The sequence below is a fragment of the Lepidochelys olivacea genome, assembly GCF_965140295.1.
Source record: "Lepidochelys olivacea isolate rLepOli2 genome assembly, chromosome: 14".
Taxonomy (NCBI): domain Eukaryota; kingdom Metazoa; phylum Chordata; order Testudines; family Cheloniidae; genus Lepidochelys; species Lepidochelys olivacea.
In genome coordinates this window covers 16,866,896-16,891,959 of record NC_140424.1, presented here as the reverse complement: position 1 = coordinate 16,891,959, position 25,064 = coordinate 16,866,896, and the positions used below count along the sequence as shown (strand labels likewise).

At 51.4% G+C, this 25,064-nt stretch overlaps 1 protein-coding gene across 3 annotated transcripts in view; it reads left to right on the top strand.

The window, feature by feature from the left end:
* The first annotated feature begins 296 nt into the window (after window positions 1–296).
* Window positions 297–25,064, top strand: part of ST6GALNAC2 (ST6 N-acetylgalactosaminide alpha-2,6-sialyltransferase 2) — a 31,690-nt gene continuing 6,922 nt past the window's right edge. The window contains exons 1-5 of one of the 3 annotated variants that reach the window (XM_084648609.1): window positions 297–581; window positions 17,973–18,065; window positions 20,360–20,417; window positions 22,091–22,265; window positions 24,678–24,843. In XM_084648609.1, coding sequence (XP_084504735.1) covers window positions 472–581; window positions 17,973–18,065; window positions 20,360–20,417; window positions 22,091–22,265; window positions 24,678–24,843 — 602 coding nt within the window. In that variant the 5' untranslated portion in view covers window positions 297–471. Of the gene's footprint in view, window positions 582–17,972; window positions 18,066–20,359; window positions 20,418–21,683; window positions 21,739–22,090; window positions 22,266–24,677; window positions 24,844–25,064 lie in introns of those variants that run through there. The other 2 variants (XM_084648610.1, XM_084648611.1) reach the window with 2 other exon arrangements.

Genomic DNA, 25,064 nt, shown 5'->3' with positions numbered 1-25,064 from the left:
GGGGTTACTCTGGGTGTCCGGGAGATCCGTCTGGCCCTGCGCCCGGGCCCGAGAGTGCAACCCTGGTGTGCCTTGGCGTAGGCTCGAGAGGCAGCTGCATTTGCTGCACAGTTGTAAGAAGCAGCCCCGGGGGGGGCGAAAATGGCATCTCCTCCCTCCGGACCCGCTGACCGCCTGGCTCCCAATTCGAAGCGCTTTCATCGCTCAGCGAGCCCAGCGCCGCCGCGCCGTGCCGCCTCCCCCGCCGGAGGGACCCCGAGAGCGGCAGGGCAGGAGGGGCCGGGGCGGGGCCGAAGCGAGCGGCCGGGCTGGGCGCGCACCGGGAGAAGCAGCCGCCCGGGAGCTGGGCGCGTTCGGGTGCCCGCCTCGCTCCACGCCCGCCGGCGGCCGGAGTTTGCGCTCCGGGGGCTAGGGGCGAGGCTCGGCGGCGCGGCGCGGCTCTGCCCGGCGCCCCAGGCTGCTCGCCCCGGGATGGGGGCTCCGCGCTGGGCGCGGCTCTGCCTCCTGCTCCTGGCGGCGGTAACGCTGTGGGTGCTCCTGTGTGGGCACGACCGAGACACGCAGGCTCCCCCGAAGCCCAGGTAAGGCGAAGGCGGCGGCGGGGGGGTTGGCGCTCACAGCGGACGGGACGAGACAGTTGCGGAGAACTTCTGGCTACAACATCGTGTCCTGCGGTAGGCAGCCGCGCAACACATGCTCTGCGGCGGGGCCGGGGCAGCGGACTTGCACGCAGAGCGAAGGACAGACAGACAGACGGACACACACAGCAAAGAACACACACATGGAGCGAAGGGAGGACAGACAGATACATATAATGAAAGACACACACACACACACACAGAGAGCAAAGGACAGACAGACAGACAGACACAGTGAAGGACAGACACAGCAAAAGAGTAAGGACAGACACACAGAGAGAGCAAAGGACAGACAGACAGACACAGAGAAGGACAGACACTCACAGGGAGAGAAAGACAGACACACACAGCTAAGGACACACACATGGAGCAACGGAGGGACACACAGAGAGCAAAGGGCACACATGGAGACAACAGAGTGGAAAACACCACCCTGGAGAGTGAGGCAGGCAGCAAAGGGCAGGAGAGAAGAGGGACATTTTAATCTGGGCCTCAAGGGGCTGGGAGTAAAAAAGACAGGGAATGTTAAGTGCATAGGGATAAGCCAAGCTTCTGGCTGCCCTTAGCTTTCTGTCAAGCCTCGGGATGTTTTGGCCAAGGGCTGTGTAACGTGCTGCACAGAGGTCTCTCTCTGGGCCCAAACCTGCAAGGTGCGGAGAGCCCTCCATTTACATTGGTTTACATGATTGAGCCCCACATACACACAGCGCTAGAGCTTCAGCTGGTGTAAATCAGCATAGCTCCGGTGACCTAGACTAGAGCTACACGGATTGACTTACCCCAGCTGCAGATCTGGACCCTGGACTTCAATGGGCTGAGGCTGATTTATCCCAGCTGGAGATGCAGGCCTCTGAATTCAATAGAGCAGTGCTGATATACACCTGCTGGAGGCCTGGCCCCCAGCACTTTGAAGGTACCTATGGCACCTTGTGATCACTGACCTGCAGTGATTCCCAGCACCTGCAAAACTTCATGGACACCATTTCCTAATCTCCTGGGATCAACCCTGCTCAGCCGCCAGGCCCTGAAAGGACCCTAGGAGGGTTCCATCCACTGCCAACCCAGATTGTGAAAATGTTGAAGTAGCTTGTAATGTAGTGGCCATGCATGTGGGAGGCGAGTTTCACTGCAGGGCATTTTGCTTCCAGGGGCATAATCCATCCTGCTTTGCTGGGAGGATCACAAAGCTTGTGCAGTATTTGCACTTGCATTTACCTTTAGGAGCATTGCTCACCTGTGTACCACGCAGCCTTAGGTCAAGTAGATGGATGTAAGGAGCGTGGATGTAACAAGCAACTCAGGGTGATGGTTTTTACTGTATCATCCTGCAAAGTGAGTCTGTGATTGGTGCTAGTGCCGGCATCTTTCTGTGCTATATGTAAATACAGTAACAACAAGGAGTCCAATAGCACCTTAAAGACTAACAGATTTATTTGGGCATTTATTTGTTTTTGTGGATACAGTCTAACACGGTTACCCCCTGATGTAAAGACAGTGGGAATCACCCAGCTGTAGGGACTGGGGATTCATTTGGATATTACTGAGGATCTCAGACATGATCCACACCCTCCCTCCTTTCTAGCCGTCGTCTAGCAAAGCTTTGCTAAATTCTCCGTCCCTAATATGCATTTCTACTCCTGCGAATCCTTCTCCTGCTGGGAAGTGGCAGAGCTGGAAACCTCTTTACCTCTGCTGCTCTCTGCAGCCCTGTTTAACGGTCAAGCAGCAGTGAACAAGTTGTGGGGCAGCCACACACTTCCTGTGTCTGCACTGAACAACAACATCTAGTAATCAGGAGGCAAGAAGGAGAAAACTTGGCTCTCATATAGAGCTTTTCATCCTACAGAGTGCTGTAGAAAGTGTTATTGTCCCCATTTTATGGATGGGGAAACAGAGGCATAGCGAGGTGAAGTGATTTGCCCAAGATCCCACATAGCAGGATCAGTGTCAGAGCTGGGAAGAGAAATCAAGACTCCTGACCCCCAGTCCAGGGCCATAGCCACTGGACAGAGCTGCTTCCGGGGGGCAGTGGGGATGCTAAAAAGGAGGAATATATTAGTAAAATCAAAATCCTAATCCCAAAACAAGATTCAAAGTGCCAGCCTGGGTCATTAACCCCCATACATTTTAAACAAAACAGCAACACCTGCCACCCCATATTAAATCAAAAGCCCTAACTTAAATCCAAACGATACAATCAGAGACATGGAACCAAATTCCTTATCTCTGTGCACTCCATTGGATTGTAATTACTTCCCTTGAATCATGAATCTAAGTCAATCTGTATCTGACCTCAAGGCCATTTCTATAACCAGGGGCTGTGTTGTGTTTGTTTGGTCTGTACAGCCAAGCGCTAGGCCCACAGAACTCAATCCCAGTTTAAAGCAAGCATGCTGTTCCTGCACTACCTACAAGATTGGGAGATGAGCTTGCTGCCTTGCTTCATTTTATAGGTAGCTGAATTTCACTGTTGTCTCATGTTTAGTGTGTAGTTTGGGACCCTTCCAGGTAAGAGTGCTCCATACATGTAAGCCGTACCTATGTACATGCCCACTTCCGCTCCATGAGTCTGATTCTCCAGTGCTTTTGCACAGCTGATCACACCTGTGCAAAGTGGATGTAAAATGCCACACTATCCAAATAGATGCTCCAGAGCTACAAGCATGAGCCTCTACTTCTTGAGCTCAAGCTCCTTGACTACTTGTTACAGGTGCAATCCTCTGGCTTGGCACGGAGGGGGACCTGTAACACACACTCACTCACTAACTCACCCATGGGTGACAGTTGCACAGGGTGTAAAGCAGTGCAGAATCTCATATGCCGAAGTCCGTAGGAGTTCATGGAACATAAAGGCCTGGCTCCTAATTTTTTTTCCAAATGATGTACTTAGAAATGTCCGGTGTTGGCAGGATGGGAATGATTAATCTTGTCATTAATTATTAGCACATAGGAAAAGATGGTTGACATTTCCATAGCTCCGTCTGCCCTTTTCCACCAGTATGATCCTGTAAGGGGTGGGCAGCCGTCGGAGGGAGTGCCCCATCTCGCAGCAGGTGCTCAGCACTTTGCAGAGCAAGGCCTTTTTCAGAAGGCCCTGCTTCGGCTCCCTCTCCTGTGGATTTGCTTAGCCCCTGAGTGTGTGCTTAAGGCAGCGGAGTTCCACTGCGGGCTCACAGGTGAGGTATCTACAGGGAATGCGATGGGGAAATGAGCCATAGGAAATGCCATCTTTTTAGATTCCAGAGCTATTAAGACAACCCACCTGCATGCTTTGGGGACACTGAAGGGTCCCAGGAAGGGTTGCCAGCAGACACAAGGTCAGAGTAGTGCTTTGGTGCATCACGTGGTGACGTCATGACTTTTCAACGTGATGCCCTGACAGGGAATCTGGAGTGGCTGCAGCTCCTGGCAGGCCTTGCAAGGCCCTGATGTTACTGCTTTAGGTCATGGCCTCCCTCCATGATCATTTAGCTCAGCAGAAACGTGCAAGGAAGTGACCTGCCGGCAGAGGTGTGCGTGCATGTGAGGCATCACATCACACAGGAAGGCACCCTGGCAATACAGGGCCTGAGGAGATCCTGGAATGCCTCAGGGTTTGACAAGCTCTGAATAAAATACATCGGGCTTGAGGCTGAGATTTTCAAACAAGCCTAAGGGAGTTAGGCCCCCAAATCCCACTGGAATTCAGTGAGAGGTTCCTAATTCCCTAGGCAGCCTCACTGCCCCTGCCAAACCTACTCTTCTTATTGGGGGCAGCATTTTAACAAACGGCTACTCCACCAGTAAATACCTTGAATTTAAAGTGGCCCAGAACCACCTGTCTTTCCAGGAATGCACCAGGGGCCTGATCCAAAGCCCACTGAAGACAGTGGAAAGGCTCCCATTGACTTCAGTAGCCTTCAGCTTAGGCCCTGATTGAGTAACCTCTCCCGATGCTCTTGCAGCGAAGTGGGTGCGGTTCCTCGCCTGAGGGAGGGGGCAGGGTCTGTTCTAAGAATCAGGTCTTAGCTGGTATGTGGGAGGTCTCTGTTGCTCCAGCTAAAGATGAAGGACCCAGGTTCAGGATTGACCCACAGCTTTTGGGGTAGTAGCAACCCCAAGGGGGGGGGATGGGATGACTCCTTCCTAAGCCGCCACTTAGGGGTGTTTTAACACAGATGTTTTAACACTGCAGCCACCACCTCTTGCTAATCTGTCTTCCACTGTCCCTGCTGCAGGAATGCTAGGAATTAGGGGAGGGTTCAGTGGAAGGCAGAACAGATGGGAACAACCTTCCTTTGATGGGGTGGAAGTCCCTTGCAAAGCTGTGCCCCGGGCCTGGACAGAGAAGTCACTCACAAGTCAGCTTGAAGCTGGAGCGACTCCTGTCTGCAAAGCCCTTTGACAGTCATGACAACAGTTACTTACCTATGGAAGCCTGTTGTGGGGAGGAGGGAGAGCCCATTAAAGGAAAAATAACTTTCTGGAGGGAGTGGGCCCCAGTTAAAATTGGGCCACAGCTCCTTGTGGCAGAGGGGCTGCAGGCCAGGTGTAAATTCCCCTACACTCCAGGGAATTCCCCCCTACTGCAGGGAGCCTCTGCACCAGCCCTGGGTGCTGGAGTGTCCTGGAGCATGAACTGGTATGACTGGGGCAGGCCTGCACCTAGGCACTTCTGCACCCCTGCAATGGGCCATAGTGACCATTATGGGAGGGAGGGGGCATGCAAAGTAGGGCAGCTGGTAAAGAGTTGTTCTAAATAGCACTGGGGCCTGTACATGCCCTTGTGATCCCCTAAAAGGCCAGGCACAAGTTCTCTCTCCCTTGATCCCTGCACCGGTGCCTGTGCAAGCAAAAGGATGAATTGGGCCTAGTGAGTTTAAACTGCTGGTTTGACACCATATAGTGCTTAATCACCACTGGGAGTGCTTAGATCTCCCAGTGCCAGGAGCCTTAGAAAAATCGTAGGGGTGGGATTTCCAAAAACGATTGGCCCAACTCTGTTGCCATTGACATCAAGGCCAATGCTGAGTGCTTGTGAAAATCCTACACTAGGTAAGTAGAGGGAGAGAGACATGTGTTACTTGGTTTGTTGGCAGATTGCAAGTTTTTCCACCTGTTTTGATTTTTCCAGTCTTTCTCTTGAAACATGTAAGTTTTTGATCAGAGATAGGCCCAGACCAGGGCTCTTCAGCTTTGAGAACAGTCGACTGTAGATCTGATTCCGGCTCTGAATGTCACGACTCTGCTCCTCTGACTCTACTTTTTAGCTGATTGCATTTTGCAGTAGAGTCCCAGTCAAGATGTACGTATATGCCTTAAGCCTTATTTTAGCAGGAATGGTCTGTACAGAATTTAAAGCTCTTTATAACTCCACATACTGTAAGGTCCCTGGAATGCAATGTCTGGAGAGGGGAGGGGACGATCTTTCTTTTTAGTCAGGACCTTTCTTGGAGAAAGGGAACAAAATATTCTGTGCCACTCAATTGTTTCACAGACATATGCCTCGGAGATTCAGATCTTATCATCTCTGCAAACAAAGAGTCTGAGAAAGAAGGGTGGGGAGTCTCAGATAAACTAAATTCCCTTTCCCAGGCAATATCTGATCACAGTTTGGCAGGGTTGGGGTAGACACACTATTTCTAAGCACAGGTGACTTGACTACCTGTGTCTGATGGATCATTCAGAGACTGGGAGGGGACAGATCTTAGGAATGGTCGCAGTTCAAAGAAGCATCCCTGTGACTTCAATGGGACTTAAGTACATGCTTAAATGTAAGCGTATAACCTTTAGTGGACTGGCTGACAATACAGAACCTGAGGAAAGCCTTGCTGTTGGGCCCAACCTCTCTGTGGTCTCAGGGCATTGTCCCAGGAGCAGCTCGGGGTTGAGAACTTCAGAGCAGAGCAGCTCTGGCTACCATCCCTCCTATAACACAGGCAGGGATGACTGACAGGGGTTATCAGCCACTTTCTATAGAGCATGGGGAATTTTTTAAAAATTATGTTGGGTATTGGATATGGCTGTGGGGAGCTAGATGGATCACCCCCAGAAAGCACTGTGAATTTCTCCCTTTTGCCCTTGGAGTCACAGTGGAGAGCTGGGCTCCCTCCAGAACCCATCGAAGGTGCTCCATCGATTGGCTAGCAGTGGACACTGCAGCCGCTGGGGGCCTCATGTGCTTGATTAAAATACAACCAAGACCCACCTTGTGGTTTGCCGCTGCATATCCCGTTCAGCAAACAAAAACGTATTGCTGCCGGCCCAAGACTTCCAAACTCATTCCACCAATGACCCCTGCTTTGATGGGCCCGCAGTGCTTGCACTTTGAGGAAGCATGTACCAGTGAGCAGCCTGCTGTGTAAGGACAGCAGTAGCTGGACAGCTGCCCTGCACTTTAACCTCTGAGCACCCTTTGCAATGGACACCTCACTATGAACAAACTATACAGGTATAATTTGGTTTCCCAGACAGTTTGGAACGAGCAAACCTCTTTGGGCAGGGTAGATTTATTTAGTTTGCTTTCTGGATCGCATACCCACACGTGGGGAGCTGAGACTAGAATGCTTCCTGTAACTCCAAAAGCTCTCTGCCTCTTCACAGCAAGCTCCCGTAGCTGCTACCAGTAGCAGGTCTCTTATCCTCTCTGTACTTCAGCCACGAGGAGGATGGCATCAACTGAAGGCTCTGCATGAGCAAGGCCTTTCAATTCATGCTTAACTTTATGTGGCATTGATTCAGGCATGGGCTTGAAGTGGATAGAGCCACTTTAACCCTGCTACGTGTTGTGACAGTTTCTAACCAGGATAACTAATTTTTGAGTGTTCAGACCTGTTCCTATGTGTGCTGAGGGACCCCTGCCCCTCCATGCTTGCCAGTAGCAGCTGCCATCTTGATGTGGTCACCAGCAGGTGACATCTTGGAGCTGACGGCATCCCCCACATCGGGTTGCTAGGCAGCAGCGTCTTTGGCACCTGTTTCTCATCTGGTCCACATCACTGAATCGGAAAGAATCCAGCACCATGAGTGTAAGTCCTGGTGCATGCCGCACAAAAGGCGCCAGGGGATATCTGCCCTTCAAGTTGGGGGGCTGTTCTCAGTTCAAGGACACGTACCCGGTGTAGCTCCAATCAAGCCAGCGTGCTAAAAATAGAGCAAAGCCACGGCCGCTCCAGCAGTGAGAGTGGCTAGCTGTTCTGAGTGTGTATCCAGGCTCTCGGACAGGTACTCAGATACAGTTACTCAGGTTTGCTAGCCCTACTTGCCGGGGCCGTGCTCTATTTTTAGTTCAATCAGAGCTAGTACCAGTCTATCTCCTTGAACTGAAAATTATATGCTTGAAGTGCGGATGTAGTCACAGTGCCTACACCTGGCCTGAAGCTGAGGCCTTGCCAGAGAGCCTGAGTACATCAGGAAAGGCCAAGCGGAGGAGTCAGGGGTGAGCTGTGTCTCAGAGGGGTGAGGCTTGAGGAAGAAGGTGGCAGGGGCTCAGGTTGGGTTTTCTCCAGTTTTTGCCTGAAGGTGGCAAACTTTCTCTCAGGAATCTCCTTCCGTACAAGGGTGAACGTGCGCTGGGTCAGCCAAAAATATCCGGAGCCTGTAGTGGGTCTGGATTGGGCAGACCAAAGCCCTGTAATGTCATAAACCAGGGGTGGCCAACCTGTGGCTCTGGAGCCGCATGCGGCTCTTCATGGGTTAATATGCGGCTCCTTGTATAAGTGCTGACTCCGGGGCTGGAGCTATAGATGCTAACTTTCCAATGTGCCAGGGAGTGCTCAATCCCCTGCTCTGCCATGCCCTCCCTCTTCCCCCCTCCCCACCAGAGCCTCCTGCATACCGTGGAACAGCTGATTGCAGGAGACATGGGGAGGGAGTGGTAGGCACTGATTGGTGGGACTGCTGGCGGGCAGGAGGCGCTGCAGGTTGGAGTCGGGGGGAGCTGATAGGCTGCTGACGTATCACTGTGGCTCTTTGGCAATGTACATTGGTAAATTCTGGCTCCTTCTCAGGCTCAGGTTGGCCGCCCGTGTCATAAACTAATCTTCACCACTGGGCGATGAGAGACCCCGAGCTCCTCAGAGGCCACTGCTAGAGCACCCCTACTTGGAACCTCATCTCAATCTCTCCTCCACCCTAGCCTCCCCTGTAGCTTATCAGAAGTCTTGTTTTTTCCCTTCCTCCCACCACGTACCAGTCTGTTTGCATAGCCCCTTCCATTCTCTCCAATCTCTGTTCAGCAATCCAGAGTCCTTCAGAATGTGTAAATATGCACGTAGGGAGTTAGAAAGAGCAGGCTAGTATGTGGGACAAGAAATCTTTATGAAAAGGGGTTACTGTCTATGTACAAGGGCTACCTTTCAAACCCAAACCTCCACTCTGTGTCATTTTCTCCTCCCAAAATACCCAAAGCGGTAGATTGTTCTCTGCTGCCCACTTTGCAACCCTGCAACCCGCTATGCCAGCTATGGACATCTTCCACCTCCTTGAAAGCATCACAATCATTTCATTGCTGCTTCAGGTCTGCAGAAGTGCTGGGAACTTCAGCTAAAAGGGGGCTGCAGTCCTCAACCCCTGCCAGGCATACTGGGGAAAAAGGCAACTCACCATTACTGTATTTGTTAGGGAATCAAAAACGCCTGCTGAACTGCCAGGTATCAAGCGAAACACAGGCCCACCATTAGTTTATTCAGATGACAGTAGTGTCTGCAGGCCTCATTGTGCAAAGTGCTGTGTGAATACACAGTTAGGCACCATCCCTGCCCTGAAGAGTTCACAATGTAATCAGACAACGCAGGGAGAGGGGGAGAAAGAGAAAGAAAGTTGCCCTCGGTCAAACGGTAGGTTAGCAGCAGAGCTGGGACTAGAACTCACTCCTCCTTCCCTCCAGTTCAGAGCCATTCAGGCCAGCTGTACCAGACCAATCCACAGATCATCTAGTCTGACCTCCTGTATAGCACAGGCCAGAGAACTCCCCCAGAGTAATTCCTGGAGCACAACCATCTGTCATGAGCCCACTGGAACGTCAGTGAAAAGTAGCAGCTCAGAAGGTGGCAATGGGGGAGCTGGGGGAAACAGCTAAGCTGGTAAAAAGACAAGAATGAGCCATGTTCCTCGTGGCTGGCTGAGACCAGGTTCGCTGAGATTCAGCCCAGAAAGAAGCTCAAACTGCAGACAAAGCAGATTTCTTTGAAGGGGGAGACAGGGGAAAAGGGCGGGGAAAGGACTGTGTTGGCAATGCTGGTAAGATCTATGTTTGTGCTGCTCAGTAATTAGCATCTTTGCTTCCTCACCAACTGGAGCATTGGTTAAAGGAAAACATGCACTTGGTTTGATCAGCAGTTAAATCAGAAGTTTTCCCAGCCTGAAACAGCGCCTAGATATCACAGGAGATAGACAGCCTGTATTGTATGTTAGAAAACAAAGAGGAATTTCACTCCAAGGAAGGAGGCCACTGCGAAAGTGACATCCTTAGTGACACTACAGGCAACCCTATCATTACAGTGTTTAAGGAGGACCCCTCAGCAGGCCAAAAGGAGGGGGCCACATCCCTTTGCTCCCCAGTGGTTGCAGCTGTGCATTCAGCCCTGTTTAGCACACAAGAACCCACCCCAGGTATCACGGTAAGTAGGCAGAGGGCACTGGGGAATGGCGTACATCCTGGGAACCTGGTGGAGCTATCTGGAAACCCAATCCCGGAGCGAGCTCTGGCATTTTTCATACAGAAACCTGGGAAGAAGGGCCAGGAGGCAGGCTACATTATCCGCCTGCTTCTACCTGTCCCAGGCTCCTCAGACAATGTCTCTAACAGCATGCTTCTTGTCTCGTCCACAGTAAGGCATTTTAATATAGGCACCTCATGATACGCATCCCTTCCCCAGATGGCCCCCTTCATCCAGAACAGAGACTGCCACGGGAGTCGCTTTGAAGTGAACCTTCTGTTTGCTGATGAATAGGAACCTCTTCTCCCCTTTCTTAGGGGTCCCAGCTGGCAGGCTGGAATGTGGAGCTGCTGTAAACTTATCTCTCCTGCCTCTGAAAGTACAAGTACGCAGGTGGCCTGCAGCCTCGGGAAGGCAAGCTCTCATCCACTAGATCCATCGCTCTCTTGCACACAGCGCACACAATCTGAGCACCTGGTACTGTAAGCCCTCCGATTTCCTACGGAGAGGTTTCAGGATGAGGGCGGTTTTCCATGGAAGTCAAAGCAGTTGCTCAGAGCAGTCTGGGCATTACCCCAACTCTGTTGCACAGCCTTGATCAGCTTTGAGGCTTAGTTTGTTTTGAAGGTGATCCTGATATACTGACAGGTGTCATTGTTGACAGAGTGGTGGAGATGGGGCGGTTGGGAGAGCATATGCCCTTTGCTCCTCCTATCAAAGGTCTGTGGTTCTTTCTTGGCAGCAGCTATGTACCAACACCCTGCGGGACCCATGCAGTCAGTCTAGCTGGAGCCTGCAGAACAGCAGCCTAGATTCAGCCTTTGGAATTCATTCTCACAGGGAGTCAGCGAGTCACATACGTAGGCTCCATTTTGAAAAGGTCTGGGAGGCTTGATGAGTAGATCTGCAACCTGAGCGTGTGGTACAGATGGTTAACTGTTGTGCTTCCAGGGTAGGAATCCTCCCAAATGGCACAGCATTGCACAGTTGCCCAAGTGTGTTTTTTATTTCCATCGGAAACATGAGGGATTGGCCAGTGGCGGGAACTGGCTGCTGGATTCCGTGGGCTGATGTGCAGATGTGTCATAGCTAATCCTGAGTTGTTCTGATCACTCCCAAGAGAGGCTTAAGGAAGAAAAAGATACTGGAGAGGCTGAGAAGTTCAAGTTAGATGCTGTCCACACCGAGGCTTAGTTTCAGCCCATTATAGATGTAGGAGCCAGCCATGGATTTCAATATTGGATCTGACTGAACTCTTCCCACTTTTGAGTGTGTTTCTATCCAGGGATTTGGCCTGGGCCTTTCTTTGGTTTGTTTATTTAAAAAAAAACTCAACAGGAACATGAGTCTTTTTCAAATTGCAAAGGAGTAAAGAAAATAATCCAGTAGGCCAGGAGCTGGTGACTAAAAGAGACTATTGTTTGCAGAGAAATTCTCCTTGCTCAGAGAGGGCAGCCCCAGTGAGCAGGTGACAACTGGCTTCCTGCCATAAAGTGATCTACTGACAGGTGACCTCTCACCCCAAGGGGAACAGTAGGTAGTTTAAAGAAAGGAACCCCAAGGCTGCACCCTCCCCTCAGTGACCTCCCATTCTGCTCTGGGTCGTGTTACCATGGTGACTTTGGGAGCCATGTTAAGTCAGAGGGCTGGTATGGAGGGCCAGAACTATCCGAGCTTGGATCTCCTGGTGCCATGCCAGGAAGCATATGTTTCTGGAAGGGGGTGGGATTCCCTTCGGCAAATGTGAATAAACCCAATTTTCCCCGTGTGGTTCTCCTGGACTGAAAATCACTGCCGTGAGCACTGTCGTTCCAAAGAGACTGGATATCCAACCTATGTAGGTGGTGTCGGAGAGAAGGCTTTGGATTCTTTGACCATGGGATGGTGTTCCAAGAAGGAGGAGTGCTAGGCAGAGACGGGCTCCACCTAACGAAGAGAGGGAAGAGCATCTTCACAAGCAGGCTGGCTAACCTAGTGAGGAGGGCTTTAAACTAGGTTCACCGGGGAAAGGAGACCAAAGCCCTGAGGTAAGTGGGAAAGTGGGATACTGGGAGGAAGCACGAGCAGGAGCGCGCAAGAAGGCAGGGGTCCTGCCTCATACTGAGAAAGAGGGATATCAGCGAGTTATCTCAAGTGCCTATACACAAATGCAAGAAGCCTGGGAAACAAGCAGGGAGAACTGGAAGTCCTGGCACAGTCAAGGAATTATGATGTGATTGGAATAACAAAGACTTGGTGGGATATCTCACATGACTGGAGTACTGTCATGGATGGGTATAAACTGTTCAGGAAGGACAGGCAGGGCAGAAAATGTGGGGGAGTTGCACTGTATGTAAGGGAGCAGTATGACTGCTCAGAGTGCAAGTATGAAACTGCAGAAAAACCTGAGTGTCTCAGGATTAAGTTTAGAAGTGTGAGCAACAAGGGTGATGTCATGGTGGGAGTCTGCTGTAGACCACCGGACCAGGGGGATGAGGTGGACGAGGCTTTCTTCCGGCAACTCACGGAAGTTACTAGATCGCAAGCCCTGGTTCTCATGGGAGACTTCAATCACCCTGATATCTGCTGGGAGAGCAATACAACGGTGCACAGACAATCCAGGAAGTTTTTGGAAAGTGTAGGGGACAATTTCCTGGTGCAAGTGCTGGAGGAACCAACTGGGGCAGAGCTCTTCTTGACCTGCTGCTCACAAACCGGGAAGAATTAGTAGGGGAAGCAAAAGTGGATGGGAACCTGGGAGGCAGTGACCATGAGATGGTCGAGTTCAGGATCCTGACACAGGGAAGAAAGGAGAGCAGCAGAATACGGACCCTGGACTTCAGAAAAGCAGACTTTGACTCCCTCAGGGAACTGATGGGCAGGATCCCCTGGGAGAATAACATGAGCAGGAAAGGAGTCCAGGAGAGCTGGCTGTATTTTAAAGAATCCTGATTGAGATTACAGGGACAAACCATCCCGATGTGTAGAAAGAATAGTAAATATGGCAGGCGACCAGCTTGGCTTAACAGTGAAATCCTTGCTGATCTTGAACACAAAAAAGAAGCTTACAAGAAGTGGAAGATTGGACAAATGACCAGGGAAGAGTATAAAAATATTGCTTGGGCATGCAGGAGTGAAATCGGGAAGGCCAAATCACAACTGGAGTTGCAGCTAGCAAGAGATGTTAAGAGTAACAAGAAGGGTTTCTTCAGGTATGTTAGCAACAAGAAGAAAGTCAAGGAAAGTGTGGGCCCCTTACTGAATGAGGGAGGCAACCTAGTGACAGAGAATGTGGAAAAAGCTAATGTACTCAATGCTTTTTTTGCCTCTGTCTTCACGAACAAGGTCAGCTCCCAGACTGCTGCACTGGGCAGCACAGCATGGGGAGGAGGTGACCAGCCCTCTGTGGAGAAAGAAGTGGTTCGGGACTATTTAGAAAAACTGGACGAGCACAAGTCCATGGGGCCGGATGCGCTGCATCCGAGAGTGCTAAAGGAGTTGGCGGATGTGATTGCAGAGCCATTGGCCATTATCTTTGAAAACTCATGGCGATCCGGGGAAGTCCCGGACGACTGGAAAAAGGCTAATGTAGTGCCCATCTTTAAAAAAGAGAAGGAGGAGGATCCTGGGAACTACAGACCAGTCAGCCTCACCTCAGTCCCTGGAAAAATCATGGAGCAGGTCCTCAAGGAATCAATTCTGAAGCACTTAAAGGAGAGGAAAGTGATCAGGAACAGTCAGCATGGATTCACCAAGGGCAAGTCATGCCTGACTAATCTAATTGCCTTCTATGACGAGATAACTGGCTCTGTGGATGAGGGGAAAGCGGTGGACGTGTTGTTCCTTGACTTTAGTAACGCTCTTGACACGGTCTCCCACAGTATTCTTGCCAGCAAGTTAAAGAAGTATGGGCTGGATGAATGGACTATAAGGTGGATAGAAAGTTGGCTAGATTGTCGGGCTCAACGGGTAATAATCAATGGCTCCATGTCTAGTTGGCAGCCGGTATCAAGTGGAGTGCCCCAAGGGTCGGTCCTGGGGCCGGTTTTGTTCAATATCTTCATAAATGATCTGGAAGATGGTGTGGATTGCACCCTCAGCAAGTTTGCAGATGACACTAAACTGGGAGGAGAGGTAGATACACTGGAGGGTAGGGATAGGATACAGAGGGACTTAGACATATTAGAGGATTGGGCCAAAAGAAATCTGATGAGATTCAACAAGGACAAGTGCAGAGTCCTGCACTTAGGATGGAAGAATCCCACGCACCGCTACAGACTAGGGACCGAATGGCTCGGCAGCAGTTCTGCAGAAAAGGACCTGGGGTTACAGTGGACGAGAAGCTGGATATGAGTCAACAGTGTGCCCTTGTTGCCAAGAAAGCCAATGGCATTTTGGGATGTATAGGTAGGGGCATTGCCAGCAGATGGAGGGACGTGATCGTTCCCCTCTATTCGACATTGGTGAGGCCTCATCTGGAGTACTGTGTCCAGTTTTGGGCCCCACACTACAAGAAGGATGTGGAAAAATTGGAAAGAGTCCAGCGGAGGGCAACAAAAATGATTAGGGGATTGGAACACATGAGTTATGAGGAGAGGGCTGAGGGAACTGGGATTGTTTAGTCTGCGGAAGAGAAGAATGAGGGGGGATTTGATAGCTGCTTTCAACTACCCAAAAGGGGTTCCAAAGAGGATGGATCTAGACTGTTCTCAGTGGTAGCTGATGACAGAACAAGGAGTAATGGTCTCAAGTTGCAGTGGGGGAGGTTTAGGTTGGATATTAGGAAAAACTTTTTCACTAGGAGGGTGGTGAAACACTGGAATGTGTTACCTAGGGAGGTGGTGGAATCTCCTTCCTTAGATATTTTTAAGGTCAGGCTTGACAAAGCCCTGGCTGGGATGATTTAGTTGGGGATTGGTCCTGCTTTGAGCAGGGGATTGGACTAGATGATCTCCTGAGGTCCCTTCCAACCCTGATATTCTATGATTCTATGAACCTGTAGGGGACGCCACTCCCACCTATTGCTGCTGCCCCTTCTCAGTGGGGCAGAGTCAGGGAGATAATCCCTCACCACTCCCCTCACCTTTCAGGCCTGAGGACAGAATGAAGGGATAGAAAGGAGGGCCTAGGAAAGTCAGACTTCCAGCTCACTGCACCCAGCTGCTGGCATGGAGCTTCCATTTCACTGCCACGCATCTCTCCAGAGCACAGGGGCAGATTTGGATCTGCATTTACTGTTGACTTTAGTCACTGCTTCTTTGAACTCCAGGACAATGGCATCTCGACCCACCTGGCAGTGAGCCCATTGCCCTTTGTGCCTGCACAGAATAACGGAGACTTCTAGTGGGCTAAATCCTGAGCGGGTGAGAGCACGCTCCACTCCCGTGGGCTTCAGTGGGAGCCATGAGTCCTCAGCACCTCCCTGGGTTTAGCATGATGACTTCAGTGGAAGGGGCCCAGTCTCTCACAGGATCAGAGTCCCAGGTCATAAGCAACTTGGTGCAGAGACCACAAACAAGCCTCACTAACATCCCAAGCCAGGGCATGAACCCAGGTCTCCAGGGCCCTTGTCTAAACTGGGAATTGGTCTGGCACCAGCTCCATTGCTAGCCCAGATGGAGCAGCAAGAGCGCTAGTGCAGCCCAGGAGCTAGCATCTTTACCGTTCTGTCATCTAGAATCTAGCCCTGCTCAGAACATGGTTAATGCCACAATGCTAAATACACAGGAGCCCTGTCTACACTACAGCTGCACTGGTGGTAATTACGGATCTTAAATTTGCCAGTGTAGATGCAGCCGGGGATGCAGGGCCGGAGCAAAGCTGCATGTCTGAGCCCCACTCAGGCCCGTTACTGTGCCTTTGAGGGTCAATGAAACGCCAGCAGGCCCGTTTCTCTCACTGCTCCAGGCAGAGCATATTGAGGGAACACCAGGGGCTTCTCTGCTGGTTAGCACTGGCTAAGGCCAGATTAACCCCACCCCACCCTGGGCTGGCCTGTTGTGTGCCCTTTGGGGGCTGGGTTGTCTCTCATTCCCTGCATCACTGCCTTTATGGGCCACAGTTAATGTTTAAACAGGGACATTTTTTGCTGAATGATAAATACCGGTCACGAAGCTGGCTCGCTGAATCCCAGCCTAAAATGCCTCTCCTTTCCTCAGCCTCTGACTCCAAACACCATGACCTCATCTTCCTGAACCTCCTCTTCAGACTCACCCCCAGCAGACACAGCCATGGGCAAAGGCAGGACACTGTCCTAGCCCACTTGCTTCTGTTCTCAGCTACCAAAAAAGACAGAAAAACCTAGCCTGGTTCTCTGGAATTGTGGCCTCTCTTTTTAAGGGGGCGTTTCTGCTTGTGAAGGGTGTCAGCCATGAAAGCTGAGGTTTGCTGTTTGCCCACAGGACAGTTACAGCATGGACAGCAGCGGTACAAGCTTCCCCTGTGCCATACTGTCAGTGCTCCTGCGTGTGGGGACCCCACTAGGGGCAGGAGGGGAGTTCAGTTTCCATTGGCCTCTTCATTAACAGCTTAGCCTCTCTTCTGAGAATGCCCACTTTGGGCAAATTGAATGGGTAGTTTCTCAGATGTGGACATGTGCCCACTAGGAACTCTTCTGAGACCCACCCACTCATTTCGTGTGGGCCGTGAAATAGCCATCAGATGCCAATGACTACAGCTGGTCGGAAATTGCCTGATAGAACAGTTTTATCGGAATATGCTGATTGGACAAAGATCAAACTGTTTCCTGGGAATGTTCCAATTTGGTCTAATGTTTCCTGGGAAGTAATCAAAATGTGTTTTGTTTGTGCTGTTTTGACTTTGATATCATATTAAAAGAAGCATTTTGATAAGATCAGAGTGAAATATTTTCAGAATATTTCATTTTGCAAAAAGTTCTTCGAGAGACTTTTTGTCCAAGATCGGGACAAAACCAAGTTTTGGAATCATGGAGTTTCCCCTACGATGGAAATTCCAAATTTTAACCAGCTCTACTAAGGACTTATTCCCGGAGGTGAATGGCTCCTTAGGAACCTGCAGGATGGTCCAGTGTCCCCACTTTTTCCAATAAAACAATCAAATCTGACCCCTTGAATTTCCCAGATTGCCCCAACTTCCGTCATTGGTCTCATCAATTTGGTATTAGTTAATGTTGGTGAAGTGCTGGAGACATAAAAGGTGCTAAATGCTCGGCTAATGGTGTAAAATACTATACACCTTTCATGCTCCTCTGGCATGCCTGGAGTTCCTCACTTGGGTGTATTGTACAGTGCTATAGGATAGATTGGTTCCCTGCATGTCTCATGTTAGAAGATGTACATGTCACAATGGGCAAAACTGTTGAGGGCCCAGCACTGAAGAGGGAAAACCCCTGGTTTGATGTAGCACCCAAGTCACAGGGAGCCTGTCCAAGCCAGTGGCCCCTGAATTTTCCATAGGGCCCCCCAGCTTTTGCAGGTCTAGTGCCCCTCTACCTGAAACAGATACTGTTGGGGTTGTTCAGGCCCTTACCTTTTGGCCCATCCAGGCCATGTTCAGATGTATCTGATCTCAGGTTGTCTCATGAATCCGGTTGTTACACAACTGGTCTATGCTGCTGCTGGTACTCCTGTGCTCAGTTGTTCTCACTTGAAGGGGACGGGGAGGCCTGATAAACACGGGAGGTGATGGCTTGGCTGCACCTTCCCCCCTGAGGCTCTCTCTGTGTGGTCTGTTCTAGCCTGCTGCAGCAAGAGTCACTGCTGTTGGTGCCTGGAGGGATGTCCCGACATACTGGGAGCCATGACCTGAGAGGAGAAAGCAGCATGGTCAGGTGAGTAGTGCTGGGATAAGGAGGAAATTAGTTGCCATCTCTCATGTTTTTTCCCTGCCGATTGTTCTCATTGGAGGGGCAGGGGAGTTACTGTGGCCTTCTAGACAGGGGATGGTTCCATCAGCATCAGACCGCTGGGTTTTGTTGTTTTCCTTCCCAGGTGACGGTTATGCAAGGGGAAGGCACTGGGCTGACAGCTCTGCACAGCAAAGCCCTCTAGGTATCCCCAGACCAGGCAGCAACAGGACCAGCTTCTACCTTGTCTTGCCAATGCCCCCAACCCAGCCCTCGAAGGCCCATCTGTAGGATGGGATGGAAGTTTAGTCCCCTGCCTCTGTGCTGAGACTGCCAGCCAAGGGCTTGCTTACTCCCAACTGCTTTCCCGTGATTGGACTGGAAGGAGGCCAGCACCTCAGCTCACAAGGGACCCCAGGCACCTGCCAGATGGTGACAGCCTTCCGTGCTATCTGGACGGGAACTGGCCACCGCGTGGTTTATTTCTTTCCATTCATCTAACTCCTTGGTGAGAGGGGAAGGGCTGCTCTTCCCCCAGGCTGTGCAGCCCATCTCACCTTCACCCCTCCCCCTGGTGCATTGACCTCCAGGAGAGAGCCCGCACCAGGCCTGTACATTACCAATGCCCCACAGAGTTTTCAGCCTAAATGGACAGGGGCTGTCACCCCCAAGTTACAGTGGGAACCGGGGCAGAGAACAATTAAGGGACTTGCCCACAGTAACGGCGGGCAGTCGGCCGAGGCAGTAACAAAATCCATAACTCCTGAGTGCCTGTGCCAGAGCACGCTCACCATCCCCCCCTTGTGCCAGGCCACAGTGTGGCAGGGTTTTTTTACTGTCATGCCCCTTGTTGCTGGGCAGATTCCATGGCTCAGCCCTCCAGCCAGGTCCCCTTTCCATTTCTGGCCCTTTCCAGGGGTAAGGGAAAAGTCCAAACAAAACAAACCCAGAGTCTCCAGGCCATGATGCCCAGCCTTCCGTCCCCATCTGGGACTCCTGGTGCCGAGGCTTGTACTTCCCTCTCTTGTTTGGGGAGGGAACCCAGCCCACCCGCTCCTCTGGGTTCCAGCCGAGGGACCCGCGTGGGGCAGCTAAACGCTGCTCTTTATAATCCCTCACCGCTACTCTTGCCTTTGCCTTGTTTGTCAGCCTCTCTCACAAGGCTGCAGACTCCACTGCCCCTGCTCTGTCTGTAGTTCAGTTTCCTCATGTGTCTTCTTCCCAGCCATCCGCTCAGATGCTCCCTCAAGTCCACTCCCTGGCAGCTGGGTTATGCCTCAGGCATTTAATAGCTCTCCCCTTAGCTCTTCTCCTAGAGCTAGGTTCTCATTCAAGCCAGCTGTAGGTCCTCAGCCGGCTTCTCCTTCAGTTGTCCCTTTCCCCCCTCATCTGCCCTTTCACCTTTGTGTGTGTGTGTGTGTGTGTGTGTCGGAGGGAGGGAGGGAGGGAGGGGATGGAATGGCTCCAGCTAATGCCTCATCTGCCCCCGCTCTGCGGGAGGCAGCAGAATATATGCTGGTCCCCTTCCCAAAGCTCATCCCAATTGGCTGGGAGGGAGAGGAGCCTTGTCTCACCCACTCTGCAAGGCTTCTGGTCCCAGGCCCTTAAAGAAATAATAACAAGTTTGCCCCACAGACACTACTTATTCCTGGGACTCCGTCCCCCTATGTCTCCTATTCCTAGGTCTCTGCATACATCTGCCTGGTGGCCAAAAGTTTAAAGGGCCATGCTATGGGATAGAGGTGGGCTGCCATCACAGAGTCAGTCTAGTGCCTTAAGATAGTGCTTAATTTGTGCCTGGGCTTGCCACATCAATTATGGAAAAAAACAAACAAACAAACAAAACAATGGCTTGAGCCCCAGCACCTCTTTCATTACAAATTAAGCACTGCCTTAACCAGAGGACCAATCTTCTTCCTTATTGACTGCAAATGGAGTCACAAGGGCTCACCTCTGAATCGCTGAGCATCTCAAACTGGGCTCCCAAAACCCAAGGCGCGCAAAATTAGTGCATAGATTTGAACGCTTAAAGCAAAGTGACTAGCTCAAGGTCACACACTGACCCAGTATTGCAATTGGGACTAAACCCCGGGTCTCCTGACTCCCAGCCTCCGATTCACTAACCATTAGACCATCAGGAATCCCAGTATGAGGGATAGGAAGAGCTACAGCAGAAGCTGTTGGATCTTCTTATGATTTCCCCGCACATGAAAGAGAAATGCACACAAGTGAAATTCAGTGCAAAAGGAATATTTAGCTCTTCTCTTCTTTTTTTCCAGAGGGAAGCCATCTAAATATTCTTCTGAGCCTGGGAAGGCTAAACCCACCAAGGAACAGGTAATAAGCATATGCTTAGTGCTGTCATTCTCATCACTTTGTCCTTGTCTTTCCAAAGTTTTTAGTCAGTTTGGGGTCTGGGAAAAGAAAGGAAGGGGAAATGTTCTCTGAAAATAAGGTCTGTTTATTTGAAAGGTATTTGACTTACTCACCCACACACGCCATGGCACTTCTCCTAAGAGACTGAGTCATCCTAGATTTGCAGGAAGGATAGGCAATTCTGAAAAGGTTAGAGGTTTGGTTTAGAGAAGCAGACAGAGTTTCAGCCACTCATTAGCTCTCTCCAGACCTCCTGCCAAACTGGATTGGGACTCTCAAGAGACAGGCATTTGCTTTTGGATGCCAATGACTTTCCTCACGGCATGTTTGTGCCTGAGAACCCAGCTCTGGGTGGAACCCAAGGAAGCGAGAACATGAAAGATACGAATGAAAAAGCAAGCCAAACTCTTCTGAACCTCAGAAGAGCTGTAGCATGGGGTGAAGGTGGGGAAACCTCTTCTTTAATCCAAACAGCTATACCAGTGACAGCCTGCGTGGTGACACTGAACTACTGCAGGAGTTGAATGTGAGCTCTATTATGTTTTGCCCAGGATGTGACTGGCAAGGAGCTGGCCTTCTCTGCACCTTCCCAGTGAAAATAAATAAGCAAGAAGTCATAGCTGGTGGGTGGAAGAGGAGGAGTGTTAAGCAGCACGTGTGGGAGTGCTAAGCCCAGGTCTGTACTGTTCATACCAGCCAAACTATGGTAGAACAGTGGTGGAACATCAGTGTTCTACCAAGGCAGGAGCTTGCTCCAGTGCCATTTGAAGTCAGTGGGAGTCGGATCTGGTCCACAGTACCTAGTCCTGCAGCTCTTGCTTACCACTGGGCCCACTGTTCTACCCGTCTCCACTAGCTTGCCAAGCTGTGGCAAAACCCCATTTAGAATTCTGCTTTTGCATGGCTTTCACACTGGCTCGCCTGGCCACTGTAGATGGGATCTATCTAGTGCTCAGCTCCTCAACCCTGTATTCATGCTTTCCATGGACATGCTTGGTCTGGCTACGACTTCAAGCTTTAAAATCAGCCAAGGAAAGTACATTTGAGCTGTGATGAGGAATCATTAATAAGGTATTGGAAGCCTCTTAACATAGAATAAGTCTGTGGAGGAGACAATACTGCTATTGTTTATAGAGCACTCTTCATCTCTAAGTGATTTGTGAGCTTTGATTAACTGATTCTACCAACACCCCTTGTGAATTGGGTATCACCATGCTTCTTTTACAGATGGGGAAACTGAGGCAGAGAGCAGGGAAGTGACTTGCCGATGGTCACACAGCAGGTCAGTGGCAGAGCCAGGGACAGGATCTAGGAATTCCCAGCTCACAGTCCTATGCTCAGACCAATATGTATAGAAGCTCCTTGGGAGAGGGTCCATCCTTTTGTTCTGTGTTTGTACAGCACCTAGTGCAATGGGACCTTCCTGGTCCATGATTAGGGCTCGCAATAATAACGAATAATTCAAACAGCTGCAGGTGCTGAAGAGAAATACAAAAACTTCCCTGTGGGGTTAGCAGATGTCTATAGGTGAGTGCATCCCTTTCACACCTCCCTGGCACCTGGTAAGGAATGGAGGTGTTAAGGAGAAGTGTGGGATGATTTCAAGACCGAAATGTGGTTCATTCTTCTTTCAGGCCAGCTCATGCCCCCAGTCACTGACGTCAAAAGTGAAGGCGGACCCCAGGTTTGGGAAGCTCTTTCGATTCCACATCCCAGTGCTGATGTGGGCGCGGCACGTCACCCAGGAGACCCGGAACAGACTGAAGGAGCGCAGCGTCCCATATGGCTGGCAGGGCTTGTCCGACACAGGTAATGGGAGTGATGGTACACTGCAAACCCCTTTGTGACATGCCAGACGCCCCATTCCTGGTCCCAGGAATCATAGAATCATAGAATGTCAGGGTTGGAAGGGACCCCAGAAGGTCATCTAGTCCAACCCCCTGCTCAAAGCAGGACCAATTCCCAGTTAAATCATCCCAGCCAGGGCTTTGTCAAGCCTGACCTTAAAAACCTCTAAGGAAGGAGATTCTACCACCTCCCTAGGTAACGCATTCCAGTGTTTCACCACCCTCTTAGTGAAAAAGTTTTTCCTAATATCCAATCTAAACCTCCCCCACTGCAACTTGAGACCATTACTCCTCGTTCTGTCATCTGCTACCATTGAGAACAGTCTAGAGCCATCCTCTTTGGAACCCCCTTTCAGGTAGTTGAAAGCAGCTATCAAATCCCCCCTCATTCTTCTCTTCTGCAGGCTAAAATATATAGAATAGTCTACCCAACAGCCATCTGAGGGGGACAACTTGAGGCCAATCGAGGCTGGGACTGGTACCTCCATTGTGTTGGGTCCATTATAAATACAATAGGCTGGATAAAAGAACGAAAGGAAAGTGATGTAGAGATGGAAGATTATGGATCTCATCACCAGTTCTCTTAGCCGTCTGTCCCCTGCTTTCCATCTATAATTCCTAGCTCAGTTCTAGTTGTGTCAGCATAACCCTATATCCCAGTGCTGCCCCTGCAAGCTTCCTAGCAGACGCTCATATCATAGAAGCCTCCAAACTAATGAGCTCTGACTGGCAGAGAGGCCAAGGAGTGAACATGGCCACGGAGCGTGAGCTCCCTGCTCACCTCGAGGAGTGGCTCCTGCTGTGGAGACACATGGGCAGGGAAGCTGCCCATGCTGCAGCTTTTGGGAGAACTGCTCCTCCAGCATTGGGACAGGCACCTTCCACCAGCACTTGCTTCCTGTTTTGAGTTGGGTGGCTATGTGGGATGGGAGGAGGGGGTGGGGCAGCTGGGGTGTGGGGGAGCAGGCCAGCTGGGGTGGGCAAGCGGGATGGGTGGGGAGCAGGGCAGCTAGAGTAGATGAGTGGGATGGCGGAGGGGAGCAGGGCAGCTGGAGTGGATGAGTGGAATGGGAAGGGGGAGCAGGGCAGCTGGGATGGGGGGAGGGATCGGGGGAGGGGAGCAGGGCAGCTGGGCCGGGGAGCGGGATGGGATGGGAGGGGGGAGCAGAGCAGCTGGGTTGGAGGAGTGGGATGGGATGGGATGGGGGAGGGGAGCAGGGCAGCTGGGGTAGGGGAGCGGGATGGGAGGGGGGAGCAGGGCAGCTGGGTTGGAGGAGTGGGATGGGATGGGGGAGGGGAGCAGGGCAGCTGGAGTGGGGGAGCAGGGCAGCTGGGTTGGAAGAGCGGGATGCGATGGGGGAGGGGAGCAGGGCAGCTGGGGTGGGGGAGCGGGATGGGAGGGGGGAGCAGGGCAGCTGGGGAGGGCGAATGGGATGAGAGGAGTGGGGTGAGGCAGCAGATTTACAAACCAAGTGGTTACACTAAGATTTCCCCTGCTCCCTGCGTCTCTGTAGAGCAGCCATCTCATCCTGTGCCTGAGGGGAGTGGGGGAGGTTGGGCAAACCACCTCTGAGGGTAAAGGGTGATCTCTGACAAGAGGCTCAGGTCAGGCTGGAAATGCTGGGCACTGGTTGTTTTACGAACTTCTTTGCCACGTAGACAGAGAGATTAGCCAGAGGGACATGTACGGGCATGGCTGGGTAGAGATCATCCTACAGCCTAGGCCTTGATTAAAACGCCTGCTGTGTAACCAGAGAATGAAATACCTTTCAACTAAAGCCCCTCCTCCCCAGGGAGTCAGAGCCCATGGAGCAGGAGGGGACTGTTAGGAAATGCTGCAATCAACATCTTGTGACATTTTCCTGAATAAAAGGTCCCAGTGTCTGTGCAATGATTAACTCAAACCACAAGGCTCTCAAACAACATGCTCCATTGTTGCTGGCGACTGGCTGCTGGGAATTGTTTCCCTTCCTACCCCACACCCACCCTCTGCACCTCTCCAGCCGCCAGCAGCACGACTGTCTCAATGGTGAGGTGACAACGGAGGCATTTGGGGGCTGTGTGGGCAGCACCAGCTGCGAAGAGTTGTGCCTGAAAGGGACAGGGCAGGGTTGCTTCTGTCTCAGCACCCCTAGTAGGGCAATGAGAGCAGAGAGCTCCATACGCCCCAACCGCAAAGAGCCATGACTCCGACGGTAACCTTTACACTGCTCCCAAGCCAGCCAGACACACCCAGGGAGGGCTGGGGAGCCGGTGGAAGTCGGGGCTGCTGAGCTCTGAGCTGGGCCCAGTTTAAACCTTGTAGACACCTGCACCTCCGCTCTTGCAATACGAGGCTGGTGCTGACTAGCCTCTTTCTTGCCTGGATCTGCAGCCATTGCTTCCGCCTTGCATCTGCTCAACGACTCTGCCAACAGCTGGCTGTTCGACAAAGCCAGGTTCCCTGAAGGCTGCGTCCGCTGCGCCGTGGTCGGGAATGGAGGGATTCTCAATGGATCCCAGCAAGGCAAGGAGATAGATGCCCATGACTTTGTTTTCAGGTATGGAGAGCTCAGCAGCCCACACATCCTGGGAGCTGTAGTTTGAGGAAACCAGGGACATTTACCTTTGACAGGGACCGGGTCATTGGGGCTGTTTTGCTCCTTAACTAGCAGAAGATCCTGCTTAAAGATCTTGTGTATTAACAGTGGGCAGGTCTAATGGGGTCCTAGGGCATTCTTAGTAGGGCAACTCCGGCTGTACATTTCATGCCCTCTTGCAG